Below are 23,138 nucleotides of genomic sequence, written 5' to 3' on the forward strand. Positions count from 1 at the left end.
AACAAAACCATAAAATACTTTTGGTTCCTTCTGGGTTTTTCTCTGTTGTAAAAAAATCTAAGCCCCCAGACTTCTCTTTCCATACCCTTATTCATGAGAATGAACATTCAGGTAAACAACTCAGTGAATCCTTAATTTAGGTGCTTCTTCCACAGCATCTGCACATGCAAACCCCACGAGATGCCCAGGGGTGTGCACAGAGTCCCAGCTCTGCTGCAGAGCCTTGCTCCTGGTGCCCTTGCCTTGGTACACCTCACCCCCTGCACTCCAGCACATCAATCATGTCCTTCCTGTTCAGGCCAGCATTTCCAGCAGCCCAAAACGCTGATGCTGGAGGATGCTCAGGAGCTGAACCTGCAGTTGCTGGCAGGAGAATTTATTTCATTCTGTGCTAGATCTTGCTTTTATTTTCATTTTAGCAGAAGCCAAGGCTGCTGTATCAATCAGAAAAAGCCTGACAGTGCCAAATTCTGTCCTCACCTGCATCTAGCCTGATCCTCACAGGTTTCAAACTCTCTAGTTGCCTTGTGCTCTCAACATCAGGGCTTCTGGGCTGAAAATGGGGGATTAACACATGGAAAGGTCCTCAGGAATCAGCCAGGGAGTGTTTCTGTGTTTCTGGTTGGGGGTTAGTGTATGCAATAGGTTACAGTGTCTTATCATGATCCTGTGCTATCCTCACCCCTCACTGGACCTTCATCCCTCTCATCCCCACCCAGGAGCATTTGGCCACAGGCTCCCAAGCCTGCCTGCTCTCTGGGGAGAGCTCAGGGGAGCTAATAATGCCCAGCTTCCCCCTGCACAGCACATTTCCCATGCCAGATGTGCATTCATTAGCCATCCTGCACCTCGGTGGGTTTGCTTTGGCCTGCACAAACACTGAAAAACGAGCTCAGCCACACAAGGAACACTCAGCACCTCCCTTATCTGAGGGATGTGCCCATCCTGCAGCCCAGGGATCACACACAGCCAGGCACCAGTGTCACAGGGAGGTCTCTGTGTGGCTGCACTCCCCCCAGGTCTGATGTGTTTGGGGAATGCAGAGATCCCCTAATGCCAGTGGGTGGGGGAGAGATGTGCTGCGGCTGCTGAATGGGCAGGTGGTTGTTTTCCCCCAGGAGCTGGTGAAGGGAGGCTGCATTGCCCAGAAGAGAATCTTTTTCCATCACTATAGCAGACATCTTTTTTGAAAAATCCTTTCCTTAGGATTTTACCTCCTGAGAAGCTGTGAGGCCTCAGGAACAAAATGTAAACAAATGTAAACAATGATTATCTGCTGCTGTGGAATGCAACAGGTGCATCTGGGATTGGTCTCATGTGGTTGTTTCCAATTAATGGCCAATCACAGTCAGCTGGCTCGGACACAGAGCCTGAGCCACAAACCTTTGTTATCATTCTTTCTATTCTATTCTTAGCCAGCCTTCAGATGAAATAATTTCTTCTATTCTTTTAGTATAGTTTTAATGTAATACATATCTTAAAATAATAAATCAGCCTTCTGAAACATGGAGGCAGATCCTCATCTCTTCCCTCATCCAAGAACCCCTGTGAACAGGGTCACACATCACTGCAGCTATCTAGGAACTGCAGCCTGGTGTGGAGCACCAGGGCTGCCCACACTGCTCAGGGACACTCAGGGCTGCCCATCCCTCTGAGCTGCAGGAGAGACAGAACGAGCCTTGGCTAATATGGTTAGCCAAGAGTTATGTTTTCTCCTTCCCAAAGATAAGTATCATTAAAGCTCAGGCTGGAGTGTTTTACTTCCAGAGCTGCAGTGATGTTCCCCCGGGGTAGGGGTTTACAGCTTGGGGCTGTGATTAGGCAGCAGGATGGTATTAACCCCTCACACTCCCAGAGCATCAGCCTGGGAGCAAGAGCTGCTTCCCCTCTTCAGCTGGCTCAGTCTCCCCATCCCAGGGGCATGGGAAGAAGCTCAAAAGTCCAGGAGGATCAAGGGACAGGATTTAAAGCTGGGTAGTTCACCTGTGTACTCCTAGACCCTGCCAGGAGCTAAGGATGCACTTTACCTTACCTTGAAATGGTTCAGATGTGGGGAAGATATCCCATATTACATTTTGTCTATTTTGTCATACTTCAGTCTAAAACTGGGATGTTTGCCCTGAGCTGAGCAAACACATCCCTCCAGGTTCATCCTCCCCAGGAGACACAGAGTGAGCCACACAAAGGGAACAGGCTCCCTCACATGGGTCCTGGGCAAGTTGGGATAAAAAAGGGGGAAGGGACAGCATCACCAGCTCTATCCACTGGGACAGCTCTGAGAATGGTGGTGCCTGGAGAAAACCTGGATAAATTAAAAAACCTGTTGATTTTCACCCTCCTTGCCCAGCACATGTGAGGAGGGAGGGTTTTTCCCAGCCAACACAGGGATCCCATGGGCGTTGCAGACATCTTTTCATGAAAATCCTTTCATTAGGATTTTTTTCCTGCTGAGAAGCTGAGAGGCTTCAGGAACAAATTGTAAACAATGATTATCTGCTGCTGTGGAATGCAACAGGTGCATCTGTGATTGGCCCATGTTGGATGTTTATAATTAATGGACAATTACAGCCCAGCTAGCTCGGCTCTCTGTCTGAGCCACAAACCTTTGTTATTCATTCCATTCTATTCTTAGCTTAGCTAGCCTTCTGAGAACCTTTTCTTCTATTCTTTTAGTATGGTTTTAATGTAATATATATCATAAAATAATAAATCAAGCCTTCTGAAATATGGAGTCAAATCCTTGTCTCTTCCCTCATCCAAAGACCCCTGTGACCACTGCCACACATGGGGAAAGTGCTGATGCCCTTTCCATCACTGGTGGATACAGCTCTGGCATGAGACACAGCTTTCCTTTTGCACACCCACAAACATGAAGCCTAAATATTTGATGGATCTGAACCACTTCTCCTGGCTCCAGGAGGGAAATGCCCCACATAGGGGGCAACCTGGGGCTCTCCAGCAAGGAGGTATTACCCTACTCCAGTGCCCCCTGGGTAGGGGAGATGGGCTGCAGGGAGGTGAGGCTCTCATGAGAGCCAGGGATTTCCTTGGTGCATCGATTGCTGAAGGGTCTCTGTGCCTGCCAAGCCACAGCCCTGCTTGTCTTGGCAGAGGCCCATCAATCACTGTGGGCACAGACACAGCACTGGCTTGGTAGGGAAAACATGCCCAGTGGGATTTGTGGTTCGTGTGGCTCCAAGCTGGGCCAGCAGCAGGCACAGGGAAAAGCCCATCCCAGCCCCAAAAGGGGAGTTTGGGTGGTGCTGTGCAGTAGGAAAGACAGAGCAGAAAATTAACTCCTTGCAGCCAAGCATGGCCTTACCACACAAACACCAAGCACCTCTCCAGGCTCATGGGAACACAGGCTCCATGCTTTGGTTGGAACATCCTCCCAGGGACCATCCATGTGACAGGGAAGCACAGGACAAAGCCACAGGGAAGAAGTCAGGCTGATACTGGCAAGCTTCAGGAGCCACCAGCGAGGAGCAAGGGGTGCGGTGGTGCTACCCCAACCCCAACCAGTACCCCTAAGCCCCAGCACAGGGCAGTGCTAAGACCTCCTCTGGAAGGATTCCTCCACTCTTTCTTTAGGCACCAGAGCCCTCTCCAACCTTCCTGGCTGCACAGGAGCCTTTCAAAGTCACACCCTGGCCATAATCAGGACAGCAGTGCCTGCCCAAACCCTGGCACTGGCTGCTAAGCCTGGCTCTGCTCTCCTTTGGCACAGGTGAGAGGAGATCAGGGAAGATTGAGCCATTACCCCAATGAGCACCCAGACAGCCCCAGGAGCCTGTATGGCTCTGGCTCTCTGCATTCCCACCTTCCCTGCCCTTCCTCATGTTCGGAGGCCAGGACAGAGATGAGGGACAGCACCTTCTCCTCACCCTGCAGAGCAGTGCAGCCCAGTTTGTGAGGCTGGGAAGGACTCTCAGCCCCAGCTCCCCCTCCACATGCAGCAGCAGGGCAGGGATGCCCGGCCCCGGCCACACGTGTGCGGCAGCAGCAGCGGGGGCAGGTCGGCCCCGGGTCAGCCGGATGCAGCTGGAGCAGAGCGTGGGCTGAGGCTGCAGCACCGAGAGCTTCAGAGCACCTTCAGTGCCCGGGGAGTGGCTCTCACCACCATCCCAGCTCCTCTCCATCCCGCTCCCAAAGCGGCCAGGCCACAACAACGAGCTGGTCTCACACTTCTTGCAGCCCCTTCCTGTGTCTGGAAGTGCTGGGGAGAGCAGTGGGGGCAGCCACAGCCCCTAAAGCAGCCCTGGCTCCCCGGGCCCTGCTCGCTCCAGCATAGCCCGGACTTGTCCTCATTTCAGGCTGGGCAAACACAGCCCAGCCCCAGAGGTAGGGAGATGATGCCAAACCTCCTAATGGAGCTTGACAGCAGTGGGATTAAAAGCACAAGTGAGATCACAACCCCTCTGCAATCAGCTGCTGCCCTGCAAGAGCTGAATCAGAACAGAAACCTCCTGGCAGCAGGAGGGGATGAGGAGCTGCCCACGCAGGGTGAGGGCAGCAGGGGCCAGGGGGAACCTCGTCCATCCCAAGCCCTCTGCATTTACCCTGCCAACTCACTGTCAGTAGGAAGGAGCCAATCTTCCCCTCCTGCAGCATCACCAGGAAAGGGTTTCACCAGCAGCAGCCCCAATTCCAAGTGGTCCTAAATTTGGAGGCAGAACAGCCCACACCATCTGCCCCCCTTCTTCTTGCTGCCTGTGAGGTTAAAGCATTCCACAGCATCCACAAGGAGCTCCCTCCTTTCTCCCTCTCCTTTGAATGCTGTGCTTGGAGTGGTGCCACTGACACAGGAAACACCTGAGCAGCCAGGTCCAAGATGGAGAGAAGATGGGAGACCTCACCTGGATGCAAGGGGTGCTCAGGAGGACACCTACAGTCCTGTTTCTGTGGGACAGGGGGTGCACAGATCCTTGCAGCAAACCCCAACCCCAGAGCACAGCCCTGGTCCAACCAAAAGGAGCACTGACACATTTCCCACCTGAGGGATGCTCCAGCAGAACTGCTGCCCTGTGTTTCCTTCCTGCCCCAGGAATATCTTGGCATTTCCCCCAAAGCCACCCAAAGGGGCCTTTGCAGAGATGCAGTGGTGGCCAGCTTGCATGAGCCATCCTAGGGATGTCCTCCAAAAGGCCAGCAAGGCACAAGCACTGTCCCCATCTCTGCTCATCCAAAACCCAGCAGCCAGAAGCTGCTCTCCTGCCTGGCAGTCATTTTATCCCAGCAAAATGTAAGGCAAAACCAGGGCTTTTTACTGCAAAAAAAAGGGAGCCACTCCAGGGACTGGTGGGAAGAGCTGATGGGTCTTGGCACAGCGCTTAGGCTGAAAAGCTCCAGCTCCAAACCTTATTTTGCAGTGACCTGTACCAAGATTTGGCTTTTCCCTTTTTCTTGCCAAATGGAAAGCAAAAGAAAGCCTTCCAGGTCAGAGGAAAGACAAGCATTTACTCGTGGGTCAAGTGAAACAATCTGATGCAGGGTTGAATGCACTTTTATCCTCCCCAAACAAGGAAAAGATTCAATTTCCATCTCAAAAAAAACCCCCCATCTAAAAATAAAACCACAAATGTTTTTAGGGTCAGAAGCACTCAATTTTGGTTTTCAAGCCCAGATGATTTTCTCGACTGAACCCCACGTTGCAAAGCATGGCTTGACTCAGAAGTGCAGAGCGGTGGGGTGAGGCATCGATTTGGAAAATGCCACCCTCGCTGAGATGGCACAGGGTAAAACAGCCACAGGGTAAAACAGCCACAGGGTAAAACAGCCACAGCGGCCACTGCAGGGCCAGCCTGGGACCACCCGTGTGCCCAGAGGGGACCCGAGCTCCGCTCCTGCCCGGCTGCAGCGCCGGGAGGGAGGGAAGGAGGGAAGGACGGAGGTGTTTGGCCACCTCTGCCGCTCGTTGCTCACCCAAAGCGAGCTGTCACTTCCCATCCTCCTCGCCAGGCAAACCCTTCCTGACATCCCGTTTAAAACTCAAAGTACCCGGTTACCACTGCGGCCAGGCAGCCGGGAGAAACTCTTCCGTAAACACCTCCCCAAAAAACAAAATCCCTGTCTGGAGCATCACTCCTCACCCTTCCCAGACCCACCAGGGCTACCTGGGTCCCTCTTGAGGTGGCCCAGGTGTGGCTGTGCTGTCACATGCGTGGCCCCAGGCACAGGAACACCACATTTCCAGCCCCTCTTCCCACCAGCGCCACCGGCCCCACAGCTCCCTCCACCTGCCAGGGCTGACCCCGAGCCTCCCGTCCCCGAGTCCATTAGCAAATCCCCGGAGCACACATCGTGCTGCTGTTCGGCTTCACCCCAGCTTTTAGGGAGAGCTGCAGAGCTGCGTTACCTTTCAATTTTTAATTTCCTCTAAACATTTTGGTCCTCCCCCGAGGGACTCTGAGTTGATCACCTCTGCTGGCAGCACAGCTGTGGGGAAGGGGGAAACCAGGGGCAAAGGAGGGGAAAGCAGCTCCATCCCAAGCTACTTTACATGCACACCCTGGGATGAGGGACATCCACACCAGGCTCCCCAGTGCCCCATGGAGATGCTCCACAAGGACGAGGAAGGAAGAGCATCCTCATTCTTCCATCAGACACCTCTGGCTTCCCCAAAAATTGCCAAGAAGGTTTATCCCAGTGCCGGGCACAGCCACCCCTCCTTCCTCACCACCTGGCACTGGCACACAGCAGTGCCCAAGAGCAAGGATATGAATGCAGCATCGCTTTCCAGTCCCTGAGGTATCTTTGTTCTTTTTTCCACTGCCTTAGGCAACAAATGTACAAACAGGGACATGCTGGGCATGAGGAATGTGAGCTGAACTGCTCTGGGAGGGGAGATGCCAGCACACAGCTGGGAAGAGCAGCTCAGATCACCCAGAGCAGGGGAGCAGCTCCAGGTGGGTTTTCTGTCCCTCACGTGCTGGGGGTGGGGAGTCCAGGCTCAGGGTTAAGGTTCAGATCTTCACCTTTTATCTTGATTGAAAGTGCATGGAAAACTAACCAAGCACTAGCAGACAACATGTGAATGGCAAAGCCTCAAAGAAAAAAAAATCCTGATCAGCATGAGGAAAGGTACATGGAATAGCAGCAAAGCCCTATATCCCACCTTCAGCAGGTACTCAGGGTGCAAAAAGAGTGATATGCACAGAATATGCTCCTTCCATACTCAAACTGGGTTTGGGAGCTCCCAAAGCACAGGGATACTGTTTGACACTTGCTGGCTCCCTCCCACAAATTTGCTGCCACCTTTCTGCACACATGTAAGCTCCCAGTACCCACACAGCACCTTCCAGACCCCATGGCATCTCCCCATTCTCAATTTCCTGGGACAGCACTTTGGGGACCCACCCCCAAAGCTCCCAGTTGTGTGCCCAGGCAGCCTGGGGGCAGAGAGTGGGACAAAGGCAGCTCCTGCAGGGCACAGGGACCTGCCCACTGAGCAGGATGTTCTTCAGCTCATCTCCCTCATCCTCCCAGGCCCCCGGAGGAGTTGGAGGCTGCAGGGAGCTGAGTTCTGAGCACTGGCCTCGGCTGCCACCTAGCAGTGACCCAGCAGCAGCAGGGACACGCTGACAGCTCTGCCGAGATCAGGCTCCTGCTGCAGCCCAGGGAGGTGGCAGGTTGGGGTCTGGGAGAATCCTGCACCATCTGGAATTTGAGGAGGTGGCAACCCACTCAGGGCCACGGGCCCCTGGGTCACAAACCCCAGCCCTTTCCCATGGGACACAAAACTCACCACCCCAGCTTGCAGGAGGCACTTGGCACTGAGTGAAAAGAGGATCTGGGGATCTTCTCAGGACACCCCACCGTGGCCCCAGGTGTCACCTCCCTGAAACCAAAAGGGGGCTCTGCAGCACAGGGTGAGCTGTGAGCAAGCCCAGTGATGAATGACAAAAATGTGCAGTGAGTGCCCCAACCCAAATGTGGCAGCAGAGAAGTGAGGAAACCTCTGAAGCTGCCCACAGGGTTGGACAGCCCCTGCTCCTCAGCATTCTCCTTCCATCTCCTTCATTAGCTTTCCCAGCAGCTGCTTTCTGACCAGCCACAGATTTTTGGTTTTTAGCTGTTTCACATCCCAAACCACCCTTAAATGCTGAAAAAAAAAGGGGAAGGACTAATACAATGGTTTGGGTTGGAAGAGAGCTTTAAAGCTCAACTAGTCCAACCCACAAATGTCTTATGCTGGGCTTTTACTCATTCCAGTATTGCTGCTAGTATAACTCAGCTTTTCTTAGTGGTTTGCAGAGGAAGATACCCCTGGCATGGTTCAGGTGGGCACAGAATGGCCCCTGAAGCCCTGAAGATGTGAGGAACACTCCAGGTACCAGCAAAGCCTGGATGCCAGCATTCCTAACCAGGGCACTTCTGTTTGCCCAGCTTGTCTCTGCATTAACACCCTTTAGGATCACTTGCCACAAGCAAGGAGCTACACAAACATGGTCAAGCTTCAGGCTCTCTCTCACTGCATTCCTCACAGATTTTATTCCATTTCTTTAAGATGAGATTCCTGACACTTTGTACACATGACATCCAACAAATTACAGCATCTTCTTCTTGGGGAAGGAAGTTTCTTCAGCTCTCCTCACAGCAAGGAGTGTGCAGAGCAGCCACTGTATCAAAAACCAAAATCACATCCCCACACAATGTCAAAAGAGCTCATGCACTGAAGGAAGGAGGGACGGGCAGCCAATTTCCCTCTCTTAAACTTAAAGGATACATAACACAATGTGACACTTGGATGTTCTCCTGAACCATTATATTAAAGAGCAGTAACTCAGTACACCACTGGTACAACAAAAACTTTTACCTGAAAGCAAAACTAACATTTATCACACATGCTGGGCACACCTGAGATATCACACTCCAGGTTTTTTCAAGGATTAAACGTTTCTGAACAAAAAAAAACCAAAAAAAACCAAAAAACAAACCCTGACAGCAGGGTCATACAGAGAGCCTGTGCTGCTCCAGACAGCCTTCCTTGGCAGCAGCTCCAGCTTGTCCCCTCCTATCACACCTTCCTTCTCAGGCTGGGCAGCCACTGAAGCAGGGAAGTGGCCAATCATGCAGCTGCCAACACTGCAGAGAGCAGGGCAGGAGGGACACACAGCTCCTGAGGTGGCCCTGGGTCACAGAGCCCAGAGCATGGCAGAGGCCAACCATGAGGCTCCTGGGAAGGTGTTGGTCTTCATGTTTGCTTCATCTGCATAAAGGAACACAGAAAAGAAAGATCAAAGCTACACAAGCAAATCCAAGAGCTCCAGAGTAGACTGAAATCCCTTCTGCCTGGACCTCACCAGGCCCTGGAAATAAGATTTGCTACTGCACACCTGTTTGATGAGTCTGATAGGTTTAATGCCAGGACCCCTCTCCTCCTGCTGCTGCACCTCCACTTCCCCAGAGGTGGGAAATCAGATGTGAACTCAGCAGGCTTTGTCTAGGGAACTCTAGAGAGAAACTTCCAAGGCATAAACAGCCACTGCCTTTGGCAAGGCACTTAATCCACCTTGTAAACTGAGCGACTCTTGTATGGGTGGTGTTAATTCTTCCATCACTTGGAAGATGGAAGGCAAGCACCCACACAGGGAACTCACAGGGTTTACAAAATGCTACGGTTGAGAGACTGGAGATTCAGTATGAAATGAACACTGGAGTAGAGAAACAAATACTTCTGCATGCAAGCAGCACAAAGCCCAGAAAAGAGAACAAAACCCAACAATAAGAGAACTAACCCTCAATTCATTTTGTTCCCATTACACAACCAGAAATTCATTTTGCTGCACAAAGGTCAACCCAACACATGGCATCCAGCTGTTTATTATTGTGGCATCTCCAGCCCACAGAACACCAACATTTCCATCTGCTCCAGCAGCACCAGCCTCAGGATACCCAAGAGGGGCTGCAAAACTCACAGCACAGTAACAGACTGCTCAACTTTCTGCCAGCTCATTTTGACTGATGAATCTGTTCATAGTGTCAAGGGGGCACAGCATGAATGGTCCAACAGTGGGATGGACAGTTCATAAAGTTGGGCCCTGCTGGAAAAACTTTCTATCTGATCTGGGTCATCTTGTCTCATTTCTGCTGGTTGCCTGGAGTAAATAAAGGAGGTGTAAAGGTTTTTCACTGACTTGACTAAGACAGCAGACACTGAGGACTCTCCAAGAGAATGAGGTGTCTGCAAATGTATGTAAAAAAAATAAAAATGAGAGGGTGCAATTAGAGCACACTCAGCTCATTAGCTGCCCTGATCTTAATTATCTCTCAAAATTTACAAAGAAGTGGAAGGTCAGCAAATGGATAATTAAAAAACCAGAACAACAAGACTACACAACAATATTCCCCCAGTCCAAAGGGCAGCTTTTCCTCCACAGCAAGCTGGAAGGAGCCACAGATTATTCAAAGACACAAGGCATTCTATCTCAGCAAAGAATTAACAGCTGTCTCATCTCTCAGCAGCCCCACGCACAACCAGTGATGGCAATGACAGAGGGAGTTCCTGCAAGAGGCAGGACCTGAGTCAGAGGAAGCCCCTCTGCATTTTTGCTTAAGAATTCAAATTAAATTTACATTTCAGGGCTGCTCACTCATGTCTCAGCCACAGATGGGAGCTGATGTTTGTATTTTTTAGCTCAGTATGGAGGAGAAAACTAGTGAAATAAGAGACAAGCAGCAATTCAAGCACAGCTGTTCAAAACCTGGGTACTTGCTGTCTAGGCTGCTTCAGCTGTCAGGGCACAAGGGGACTGTGAGGCACTCCTGCAGCAGCAAGGATGGCTGGGCAGCAGGAATTCAGTGCTGACAGCATGCCAAGACAGGCATCAGTAGAGCCCAATTAGCCAACTACTCAGCTGGATACCAGCAGCCCACTGAAAACCTCTGCTTAACATGCAGGAAAAAATATCAGTGTTAGGACAAGGCTACAAGATGATTTTTAGATTATTTTTATCTCTTCTTGTCACCCACACCATTCCCACTGAGGGACAGGATGCATTTACATTCCTCTAGTCTCCAAATCACCACCTGTGTCTGACATTTATGGATCTTGCTTTAGGCAGCTAGGCAAGGAACTCTCCAGATTCCTGCATTTGAAACACAAACTCAAGATTTGCAGTCTTCCCCACTTTACCTTCTTCCAAACACACACAATAACAGGATGCTTTGTGTCTTTCAGCTCATTTGATAAACTGATAGAGCAAGGACATTAATATCCAAGACAGCTTACACAGAGTTTCTCTAGCACAGAAACCTTAAAAATCCTAGAAAAAAACCTAAAGAAAATGGGTACTTTACAAGTTACTAGCATTAGACTTGCTTTTACTGCTCTTTCAGAGCAGTGTCAGAAACAGCCCCAGAGCAGCCCCACTGCTGAAAACTTCAACATTGGCTTGACATTGGCTTGAAAGGTGTTTTGGTCCCTGTAGTAAAAAGTCTCATGAAAATACTACAGTTTAAATAACAGAAAAGGGGAGAGATCACCTGTAGACAAGTGCTCCTGGTGTTTCAATGGTACTGCCCCAGACTGCACTCAAGACCTGGGGTTTACTCTCTGCTCAAGCTCTGTTCAGCAGCTGATCAAACTGATAAATAGCCAAGGGCTTCCCTTTGAGCTTGCTCTGAAACCCCAGGTGTAAAGCACACACTTATGCTGTACTTTCACCTTTAGAGTTATTTTTTTAACAAACCTGTAGTTGTACAGGACCTTATCCCCAGCAACAATCAGGACTGCAAATCACTTCCTTTCAGGTCAGCTTAGGATGAGCAAGACCCTTTACTGCAAATATTCACCACAGCACTGGTGGACTTTCCCTGCATTTACAGACTACTACCCTGAATTATTACACATCCTTTGCCAAGGAGAGATCTAGGAGGGAAACACACTGCTGAGCCCTGGAGCTGATTTCATGGAATGACAGCTGTGCCAAACTCTCACCTGGTCACAGCTCAGCCCCATTCAGCTTCAAGGTTGCTGTTTCACTGTCTGCATCTCGAGATTGCTGCTGCAAGCGAAGGTCTGGCTCCACCACCTCAGCATTCCCCTGCTTTCCACTGGGCTGAACATACAAGGCTGAAGGATTCAGTTCCTCAAATTCCTAGAACAAACAAAAACCACACCACAACAGTAAAAAAACTTCTCATTGTAATTACCATAGAGAATAAAAGGATGCAGCAAATCTCTAACAGGTCAGCAAATGGGTGAAGGTGCACAACACCCAAGAGTTAGCTCCAAATTCTTGCAGAAATGGCTTTATTAAGAAAATCAACTCCTCTCTTGTCAGCAGCAAAATTTCTCAGCAAAGCCCCTCTCCCCCAAAATTGGGCCTACACATGCAAAGATACCATGACAGGATCTAATCCTGCCAGAACATGCATTCTGCATCTGCTGAATAAAACAGATTCACTCCAGGCTGTAATACTCAGCTTTCTGCTGAAATACAAAATCATGGCAGTTCCTTTCCAAGGGTTTGCACAATCCACACAGTTCTTACTAGAAGTGAGCTGAGACATGCAAACAATGCCACAGGTAAGCCTAAAGCACAAATGATCTGACTTACAACTGGTGTGACAACAGGCAATTACCACGGTTATGCCATCCAGCACTGTACATTTCACTGGCAAAATATGACAGTTTGTAAACCAAAACCATTTCCATATCAACTTTTAATCCATTGCTAGAAGACAGGCTGAACACAGTTTGTTCTCCTAAACAGAACATCTCTGCTGTACCATCAGACCCCACCTTAACCAAAAAGCAAGCTGTCCACATAGAGTTGGACACTGGGATGCAGTCACAAAATGAAAAGCTACAGGAAAGCAGGGAATACCAGTTTTGCTCTTCACAAAACCACTTGCTTCAAGGTAAGAATCTTCTCATTAAGAACCTTCCCATTTACAGGCACCCAAGCAGGGATCCTTCCCTTCCCCTTCCCTTCAGCAGCACTGGCCTCTTCCCTCACCTGGGAAGGGATGTTCTCCCCACAGACATCAGCATATCCCATATCCCTGAGGACAGAGTGGAAGTAGACATCCTCCTTGGTGGATGTGTCACACAGGAAGAGGTACAGAACACCATCCACATATTCATCCACCACGCCCACGAGCTCCTTGAAGCGACAGAGGTGCTTGAACAGGAGAATTGCTGCACTGGACCACGTACCCTGAAGAGGAAACAGTGTAAAGTTATCATAAACAGAACAATATCCAACACCTGAGACTTCTCCTTGTGGTGGCCACTTGTCAAAAGCCAGCTGAGCTAGGCCAGGCTAGTGACAAATACAGGAAAGTCAGACAGACAAGCTTCCCAGCATGAAACTAAACCAAACTATCCAAAGCCTGCAATTCTCATTACACTGGGAATGCCCTTTCACCCTAAATACCTACTTCCAAACACAGCTCCATGGCATTCACCAGTGATTTTATCCCAATTGCCTAAAATACAGTTGTTTGTTGGGTTTTCTTTCCTACTTCCTGGAATCACAGCATTAAAATCTCAACACTTACAAACATTAAAGGTATTAAAAGTCAGTAAGGTGCTGCTAAGCCTCACCACAAGCAAAACTGTGATTAACCTTCAAAACCCAGGGGAAATAGCTTTTTAAAAGCAACATCCTTAAAAACACACACAGGCAGCAACTCTGCTCACATGCTTTCCTTCAGAGATTGTATTTCTCAGGCTTCCTGACCAAGAAGTTTTCCATCACAGAAAAACTTTCTTATGACCTCTGTAACTCTGGCTGTGCATCTAACCAACTCACTTAAAGCTCTGTTACAGAATAAGTTTTTAAAACAGAGGCTTCAGAAGGACCTTGGGGAACTACTGGCAGGGAGAGGAAAATGTTTGCTGTGCTGCTTCACAGTAGCCATCTGTTTCTGCAGGAATATAAGCAGGAATGCTCTGATGGCAAGGAAAGCACTGAAAGGGTGATTGCTTGTAGAGCAGACACCCAGCACACTCTGCTGAATGTCACAGCACTAATTCTGCTGTAAATATCAACAGGACCTGACTTCCTCCAAATGAAGGAGAAAAAGACAACCTCTACTTGATAACTCCTCTACAGATGTCAAGAAACAAAACTGCATGTGGACACCTACCTCCACAGGTTTTACCCATGCCAAGGAACACGGGATGGCCTGAGCAGGGAGCTTCAAGTAGTGCCACCTAAAATACAAAGCAAAATCATTACAGCAAAAGCAGGGATCAATCAGCAGAACTTCCTCCCCTTCTGGGTTTTACTACCAGTTGAGGAATGCCAAAGCAACATCAGAAAACACTCCATACCCAGAGAATGGGCACAGCAAAACCAGCAATAACAACTGGTCCCTTATTCATTCCCTGGCCCAAGCACATTCCCATCAAAATCCCTTGTGAAGACAAAGTTACAAATAGAAAACCATTAATTTTGAACTAAATAATGCCAACAGCCAGGCATGAGGAGAGGCAAATGAGGGGGAAGACACAAATATGGAAAATATTCAAAAACCATCTCAGCATGGTCATAGGCAGCCTGTTCTGGACAGCCCCACTGCAGCAGGGAGCTTGGACAGGATGACCTCCAGAAACCTAATCCAACCTAATCCAATCCAACCACAGCTGTTCTGCAATTCTGCTGCCCATGGGTAATTCACTTACTTGAGGAATCTCAGCCAAGACTTCTGGACAATCTGGAGGTGTCCATAGTCTGCATAGAACACCTCCACCTCCTGGTCATTGATCACACGGTGGATGATGACACGGTACCACCACTTGGAGACCATGACACAGCACAGCTGCCCAGGCCTCACTGCAGACTCAGGCATGATGTATTTATCAGAAGCAACTTTGTGTGAGTAAACATGTCTGTAAAAGATGACAGTGGGAAACCAGCCTTAGGAGGATGCAGGAGATGAAAAAGGACCAAAAGAATTCTGACTTTAAAAAGTCCCCATGACATGAATTTTCAAAATTTGTTTTAATAGACCCTTTATATCTCTGTTCTGCCACACTTAAACTGAAATGGGAATTAAATTGCAACCCCAAACTTTTAACATTTGAACAATACTCTTGGGGTCCAACAAAGAGTTAGTTAATGGGGATTAATGAGAGGCTAAACACAGACATCCTCATCATTACTTTTTTCCCATTACCTTGACACATCAGCATTTCTCATGAACCAGGTTCTGCAGTACTGGCCCAGGTGCAGTGTTGGAGGTGGAAGTGAAAGCCTTAACTGAGCACATTAGCAACAGCTGCACAGACAAGGCAGGAACCCTCCAAGCTCCTTTCCATAACCCTTCCAGGCTTACAAAGCTCAGAACTGCCAGGACACAGACAAACCACAGCAACTGCTGGTGACCACACTTATTGCTTGCTAGTTAAAAGGATGCACATTTTGAGCAGTGTTTCAGGACAGCATCTCTGTAGCAAGTCAGGAAGCCAGCAGAGACCATCACCAATGCCCTGCTCCCTCAGCACAAACACTGCCACAGCATGCTCCCACCTCATCTCAAACATCAGATCCTGCAGTTTATAGGATGCTTCTGTGCTGCAGACGTGGATGTAGAACTGGCTGGGAGAGACGACGAACTCCACAATGACTCCCACCAAGCACCTGCTCTTCAGAGGAGGCAAACTGCACAGGCTTCTGTCCTGAACAGCATCTGGAGGGATTTCTGGAGTCACTGGAAACTGCTCAAGACCTTGATGCTACAAGGGGATAAGGGGGAGGTGGCACTCAGATGTCTCATCATGCACTGAACACACATAATTGGCCTTTCCATTAATTTAAAAAATAGTTCTGCTTTCCTGGGGAACTTGTGAATTACTGAGTATCAGAGAAACACAACAAATTGGGCAAACTTGGAGGAAAACTTTCCCTGTGATAGAAACAATCATTTTCACACTCTCTTTCTTTCTTCCCTCCAGTGTTAAGAGGGGTGCAACAAAAATACCTTGCTCATACTCCTGCAAGGAATAAAGGAGAGGAATTGAAGTCAGGTCACATATTTAGACAAAAGCAGTGAATGACTATTGCCTGAAATGCAAAACAAAATCAAACCCCAAACCCAACCCACCTCTTAGATGGATTTTATTGAAAAGGTATTGTTTCTATATTCCATAACCATGAAAAAGTACATGATTGAACCTGCAAAACCATCTGAAAATGATTCTGAAGTGACAGAAGACATGAATACATCCCACTTTCACACTAGAGCTACTTCCCAAAGACAAAACCAGTCAAAATCTACAATTTCTGTTCTTCTCTCACTTTAGACACATTTGTACAAGTGAGCTCTTCAAACAGCTTTCAATTTTTCATTATTCTAACTGCTGAAAACATTCTTTCACTTGAAGTAGTATGGACGGGAGCCTTAATCCAACACCAGCTACTTTCACTGCCTCAAGAGCTTTCCTTTGTGCCAGCAGACAGCACTTCTCCAATGATTAAAGTGAAAACCACTTCAATTTTTACTTATTGTGAGCACAGTACAAATTATCACTGCATCAAACATCAGGCAAGGTGTGGGCAATTCATATTCCAGCACACTTCCTGTTGCTTATTTCTAAATTCAGCTGCAAACAACGGGGTTTTGCAATAGTGGCTCTCTTAATCACTTTGTAAAGGTGCAGATCACAGAATCATAGCATATTTTGAGTTAGAAGGCACCCACAAGGATCAAAGTCCAGCTCCTAGAGCTGCAATGCACCACCCCAAGAATCCTACCACGTGCCTGAGAGGATTTTCCACATGTTTCTTGAATTCTGGCAGGCTTGGTGCTGTGACCACTTCCCTGGTGTCTCCTTCTGCAGACTGAGTAAAGCCCTCAATTCTTTTGGAGCTAGAAATTTTTACTAAAACCTTTGAGTTAAACAGCGAGTTAACATTTTTGAGTCTAGGGGCAAATGAGGGAATTCTGATCTGAGCAGCAGCATCACCTCTAAAAACCCCTTACAAATTTCACAAACTTCCTCTGTGCAGTCCCTGTGAATGGTGGCATTTTTAAGTGTCAATTTTGCTCTGATGAAGCTCTCCAGGTCAGACTGTTGAGGACACACATGAGCTTTATATGCTTGCTCACATATTGTTAGTGACAACAGACATTTATTTGAAAGACTTGGGGGATGTGCACTTGAAAAGAAGCTCACAAAATGCAACAAAGCTATCAAGAGATAAAGCAAGTGTACACAGTGTAAAATCAGGCTTTGTAAGAGGTATGACTTGCAAGAGAGGCTGACTCCTTGCTCCAAGCTGGACTGGCAGCTGCCAAGAGTGGTGTGAGTGGCACTTCTCATGGCAGCAAGAAAAAGCTCCTGAGAGCAGCAGCTCTGTCTCCTTTATCCTCTTGGAGCTGAACAGATGGACTCAGCACTTGTGCCCCATCTGACCCTGAAAACACTTCCAGGACACCTGGCAGCAGGGCAGGGATCAGGTTGCATCTTTCCCCTCTACCTTGCAGCATCCTGATGAAAAAATGTCCACTGCACACCCAAGCAAACGCATTCTAAACTGCTTTCCTCCTCTTGAGAGCTTTTTAAAAAACAAAACAGCACACTTGTTGTTTCATAACAATGAGTTGTACAAACATCTTGCAAGTCTTGTCTTGACAGGATCTTTAAATGGTCTGCAGTACCTAGGAACAAAAATCTGGGGCTACCTAGACCATATCCCCTCTTTCACTGCCTTCACACAATCAGACTGGGGTTTGACCCAGGGAAATTCCCTGTGGAACTCATCACCCCTAACTACAATCTCTTTAAAGGATCAGAACAGGCTGCCAAAAATCTCACAAGTGCTACACAAAGTCCAACTCCTAGCTCCAGGCTGCCAAGCTCATTAGAACACAAAACACCAAAGTCAGGAAGAACCGTTGGGATTATTTCCCTACCTCTAGCTCCAGCTGTACAGCTGGGTATAGCCACAAGACAAGCTTGGCAGAGGAAACAACTCTAAGCAGGAGGATTTTCCTGAGAAAAAGAAGCCCTAAAGATGCTCAAAAGAAAAAAAATAAAGGAGGGACAAACAAACTGCCAAAAAGATTTGGCAGTTCGAAGCCTCTGCACTGCTATTCTCCAGCCCTTTCTAAAACCACACTGCTAAACAAAACAAAATAATGATAATTTCCTACCAGATAACAGACTTGAGACTGCAGGAATCAAAGTCACTGAGGAACATTCCCCAGCTCTGTCAAACTGGCTGACACTGAAGCCCTGTCAACAGCAGCAGGGGAAATCTCACACAACTGGTCTCACAACAAAGTTATCAAAGTCCAGTTACAAGTAACTACACCAAAAGGTATCACCACTCTTGTAAGCCAGCAAGATAACACCTAACTGGCCTGGATGAACTGATAGACCTCAAGATCAGCAGAACACCAGAAAAAGACTGACTCTGGATGGCACATAAAGCCATCCACCAGGTAACTGTGAGTCTGCTTGCCTCCAGAGACATCTAAAACAAAAGTCTGGAAGCAGCCGTGCCTCAACAATGCAAACTCAACAGAAACAAAGAGAGTAAAAAAGAGAATCACCCCTGGAAACTGACATGAAAAATCTGCAGATCATTTGTCCAGCCACTTACCTGTTTGAGGTGATCACCCAAATCTACTGCTGGTGTTTGCACTGGCTCTGAATCCATCAGAGTTGCTGCCTGGCAGCAGCTCTTTGTCTCACAGGTGGGCTCCAAAGAAGGCACCTCAGCTGCAGATGCTGCTGCAAAGACAATAATTTGGTGTTATTCTTTGTTGGACTGATACAGTGTTGCAGATTAAGCAGAAAGGGAAAACATAAAAAATGGAAGTCTGAAAGCATTAGTGTTGTTTTCCTCAATACTTGTAGCATTCACAGCCACCACACTAATGAGGATTCACTGTGTCAGCAAGTTAAAACAAAACAAGAATCCTTCAGAATCCTCTTGTAAGCAAGCTGAAGGTTAAAATCCATTGCTAGAGTAATGTTAAAATATATTTTCCCTTCAAAAGCTGTGAATTTGGGAGGAACTGTATGTGATTATCCACCCTCTCCCATAAGCTTTATGGGAATGATGAGGGCATCTGCAATCCTGTCTCTTTCAGGCCAGTGCTAAACCTTCAGTCTCAACAAGTGTGTGGCAAAAGCTTTAGCAGCCTGCAGAGCAGACATTGAGAAGATCCTTTTTCACCTATCACCTGGAATGACTAGAAATTCCTACACACACACTCAGCAAGTCCATACTCTGAGTGGGTTAATCAGCCCTCCTTTCACCCCACACCACAAAACAGTGCCAAAAACCTTCCTGGAAATTCTCTGCTACCAAGACAACTGCCTTGTGAGAGCTGCTTCTGCAGCACTCAACAGCCCTTCTGTGCCAAAGCCCAGGGGAATCAGGACTTCTGCAGCAACTGCAAATGCAGCAACAGAAACTTGAAAGGCAGTTGCTTGGTCATAGAGTTGGAAGAGCTGGGGGCTTTCATTTAAACACACCACCTCACCTTGCAGCATCTCTTCTTCCTGAGGCTCACCTTGAGGCCCCTTTTCCTCCTGAGCCTCACCTTGAGGCACCTCTTCTTCCTCAGCTTCACTCCGAGGCATCTCCTCTTCCTCAGCCTCACTTTGAGGCACCACTTGCTGCTCTATCTTGCTTGCCAAGTACTTCCTCAGGACCAGCAAGGAACCTGCCTTTGTTTGCTCAACAGCAATGGAATCAGACACGCTCCTGAGGACTTCAAACACGGACAGAAATCCGTACTGCCTGTACTGGAACGCCCGGCCAAAGCGTCGGAGGAAAGCCTTGTCCAAGTCTGCCAGCAGGAGTGGTGAGGAGCTCAGCAGGTCCTGCAGCTCAGCCTTCACCATTGCTGGCAGGACAGGAGTCCCAGCACTCAGGGTATGGAAACTCTGTGGATTTTTAGAGTACTTAGTGGGAAAAGGAGAATTTGCCTTTGTGGCGGTTTTCTTTGATGTCTTGCGTGTCTTTACTTTCTGGTTGGCAACCAGCCTGGCAATCCCTTTGGTGGAGTCATCTGCAATGGCTGCAACAGAAAGAAATAAACAGACAACCAGAACAATGAACTGTTAAAAGCTCTACGCTGGCAAAGCTCCTCTTCATCCTTTCTTTCCTCCTCTCCACACCCCTTCCAGAAGCACCTGACTCCTTCAAAAGCAATCACACTAAACCATGGCAGCCATTTCCAGCAACCTTGCCCTTTGCAGACTGGACTGAACTATTTTTAAAAGCCAACAACCAGTTTGCACCCTCATCCCTAGAAATTCAGACCAGGCAGGAAGGCAGGTCAAATTCTTGGATGCAGGATCACAAACAAAAACCAAGCTGCTGAGAGTTTTGCTGGGAAAGCAGAATTACAGTAAACTCTCTCTACAGAGCACCCCCTGCCCAAAGGTCTCCCTGCAGAACAGCTCAGGTCTTTTCCAAGCTTCTAAACAACTTTTTCTTGTGTTACTGTAGCACCCAAAAAGCCCCCAACCATTTCACCCTTCCCAATCAACTCTTTGCAACTGCCACTTGTTGTCGCAACTTTTCCTCAAAGAAAAAGAAAATGAGAAAGGTTCTTTGATACAAGCTAAGCTTCCTATGGGGTCAGGTACAGAAACCTTCACAGCTTCTCTCAAGAAGCCCCATCCCTAGTTTTGGCTCCTGCTGTAGCTTGCATTTACAGGAAAAACTGATACTTATCAGTGTACACATAAGGAAATGTTATGTCAGTTTCTAAACCAAGTGCAAAGTGAAAAATTGTACAAAAATAACTAGAAGCATGGGTGACTTTTTTAGGAGGGAAGAACATCAAAGTCTTAAAAGACAGATCAAAATACAAGAAGAAATAGCAAAGACAAAAAAAAAAAAGAGTCGTATGAGAAACAGATGAAGAGATATGCACATGTGAACCTCGCTTCATTCCAGTATGAGGCTCCAAACAACTCTCCCACCCATTTGGAAACAAAAACTCACCTTTGAGGATTAAAGCACCATTCTTAGAAGAACAGATCTGGACAACTTCAGGCATTTGTGTCACCAGCTCCAGGGTGGACTGGAAGCCCAGGTCACGCAGAGGGAGAGGTTTGCAGACCATGGCCATGTACTGCTCCTCCAGCTGCTCCGGCGTCAGGCCCGCCTTGGCAGCGATCAGCATGGCCCTCACCTCCTTCTTCAGCACCTCCATCAGCTGCGCCTGCTGCTTCGACGCCTCCGTACTGAAGGGGAACACAAACAAGAGATGACAACTTGCACCACAGCTATTTGTAACCACGTGCAATTTTAGCTTTTCCCACTTAGCCCCTGAAAGCTGGCAGCAGGTTGACAAACAACTCCTGAATTCACTTGCCAGCATCCCTGGAGTTTAATGCACCCTTAAACCTCTGCGAGCACAGACACCCTGCACGTCCACAATGCTGCCCGAGGACACCCCACCCACCGCCGGCGACAGTGCTCCTCGCAGAACCCCCCCAGAAAACGCAGGGGATCTCCCCTCAGCCTCGCAGAGTCTCTATCCCCACAGACATCCCCGCTCCCCTCAGCCCACGCCGGCACCCCCGTGCCCACACGCACGGTGCCATCGCTGCGGCCTCGCCGTGCGCCTGCGCGGCGCCTTTCCCGCCTTTGGGGCGCGAGGGCGGGGCGGGGCCGCTCCTCGTCCCCTCACGCCGGCCGGGGCCGCCATTGCTGCGCCGCTGAGGGGGAGCGGTCGGCACCGCCCTCGGCGCTGAGGTGGGATGGGCTTTCCGCTGCCACGCCCCGGCCGGGGGAAGTTGCTCCTGTCTTCTTCAAAAAGAAAAAAAAAAAAAAAAAAAAGAAAAAAGAAGAAAAAACCCAAATGATTGGAGAAGATCTCTGAGATGATCGAGTTCGACCCAACACCACGACGTCAGCTAGACCAGAGCACCGAGTGTTATGTCCAGTCTTTCCTTCAACACCTTCAGGTGATGGCCCCGCCTCCCTGGGCAGCCTGTTCCAATGTCTAACCACTCCTTGCCGTGAAGAAATTTCTCCCTAGTTCAACTCAAACCTCTCCAGGTGCAGCTGGAGAGTGTGTCCCTTTGTCCTATCTCTGATGGCCTGACCTGGCTACACCCTGCCGTGATTGTGCTTTTATAGGGTGGTGAGGTCTCCCCTGAGCCTCATTTTCTCCAGAGTGAGCTCCCCACAGCTCCCTCGGCTACTCATCAGGCTTGTGCTCCAGACCCTTCCCCACCTCCACTGCCCTTCTCTGGCCTTGCTCCAGAACCTCCATGTCCTACTGTTATTAAGAAGAGTCTTGTATTTTGTAAGAGGAGTCTTGTAAGGAGCCTTTATGGGGTTTTTTGTCCCATCTAAGAGAAAAATCCACAATGGAGACACAAAAAGCATGTTAGGAAATAGCCACACACTGAACAGGACCAGTTCCTTCAACATAACAATATTTAAAACCAGATGTGGTTATTAAGAGGAGTCTTGTTTTTTTTTTCAGTCCCATCTGAGAGGAAAATCCACGGAGGAGACATTGACTTTCCAGAGGTTACAGTCTGTAGTTAAAGAGGGGTTCAATGGCTGTTTCCTAAGGGCTCACAGAAATCTGAGAAACCCCCTCAACTGCACAGCTGATTTCCACATAGGAGTACTTTTCAGACTAAAGCAGGAGCTGAACCAGTGAATTTTGGGACACTCATCAGCATGTGCTCTCAAAAAATCTCCTTGTTTCAAAAGTTAGCAATGAAACACATCTGCCAGGCATGGTGGAGTCAGGACCCACTGGTTGAATAAAACATGAGACAAAACCAGCATGTTGCAGGTTTGGAGGTTCAACATGCCAGGGTGCTTTTGACAAGACACCAAGTGGAATCCAGAACCAGACCTGAGCTGCCTTTTGCTGTTGCTGCTTAAAACACCACGTGCCTTTTCTGCAGCTGGAGACCACCTCTGCCAGTCCCATGTTGGCCAAGTGATAAACACAAAGTGAAAAAGGGTTCTGAAGCACTTCCAAAGAATATATAATGTATAAAATTATTAATTACACCCAACTTTTCTCTGCCTTTAGCCCTTTCCATCCATCACTTCCCTGGTGACCTGCTGACACAGCACCCAGCCCAGCAGAGAAAGCAGGCAGCTGCTGCTCCTGCCCTCCCTGCCTGCAATATCCTGACTCCAGGTGGAGCACAAGTCTCCAATAAAACAGGAATCTGTGGAAAA

At 48.5% G+C, this 23,138-nt stretch overlaps 1 protein-coding gene across 1 annotated transcript; it reads right to left on the reverse strand.

The window, feature by feature from the left end:
* Positions 1-8,970: 8,970 nt before the first annotated feature.
* TDRD5 (tudor domain containing 5) lies at positions 8,971-22,203 on the reverse strand. The gene is made up of 11 exons (XM_058808071.1): positions 22,165-22,203; positions 21,616-21,734; positions 20,925-21,166; positions 19,450-19,989; positions 18,561-18,691; positions 15,483-15,688; positions 14,636-14,842; positions 14,098-14,164; positions 12,963-13,163; positions 11,939-12,098; positions 8,971-9,208 (listed from the first exon to the last, which is right to left on the reverse strand). The coding sequence occupies exons 1-10, from the start codon at positions 22,201-22,203 to the stop codon at positions 11,943-11,945; spliced, it is 1,908 nt and encodes a 635-aa protein (XP_058664054.1). The 3' UTR covers positions 8,971-9,208; positions 11,939-11,942.
* Between the last annotated feature and the right edge of the window lie 935 nt (positions 22,204-23,138).

Source organism: Ammospiza caudacuta, chromosome 7 (genome assembly GCF_027887145.1).
Source record: "Ammospiza caudacuta isolate bAmmCau1 chromosome 7, bAmmCau1.pri, whole genome shotgun sequence".
Taxonomy (NCBI): Eukaryota; Metazoa; Chordata; class Aves; order Passeriformes; family Passerellidae; genus Ammospiza; species Ammospiza caudacuta.

What these genes read in the sequence shown, in the direction of transcription:
- TDRD5 (XM_058808071.1), bottom strand. Translation starts at nt 22,203, where the DNA reads ATGGAGGTTCTGGAGCAAGGCCAGAGAAGGGCAGTGGAG. An exon ending in TCTTGGCTGAGATTCCTCAA is followed by an intron (nt 14,165 to 14,635) that starts GTAAGTGAATTA and finishes TTTGTATTTTAG; the next exon opens with GTGGCACTACTTGAAGCTCC. An exon ending in GGGAGAACATCCCTTCCCAG is followed by an intron (nt 12,099 to 12,962) that starts GTGAGGGAAGAG and finishes TGTTTGTTCTAG; the next exon opens with GAATTTGAGGAACTGAATCC.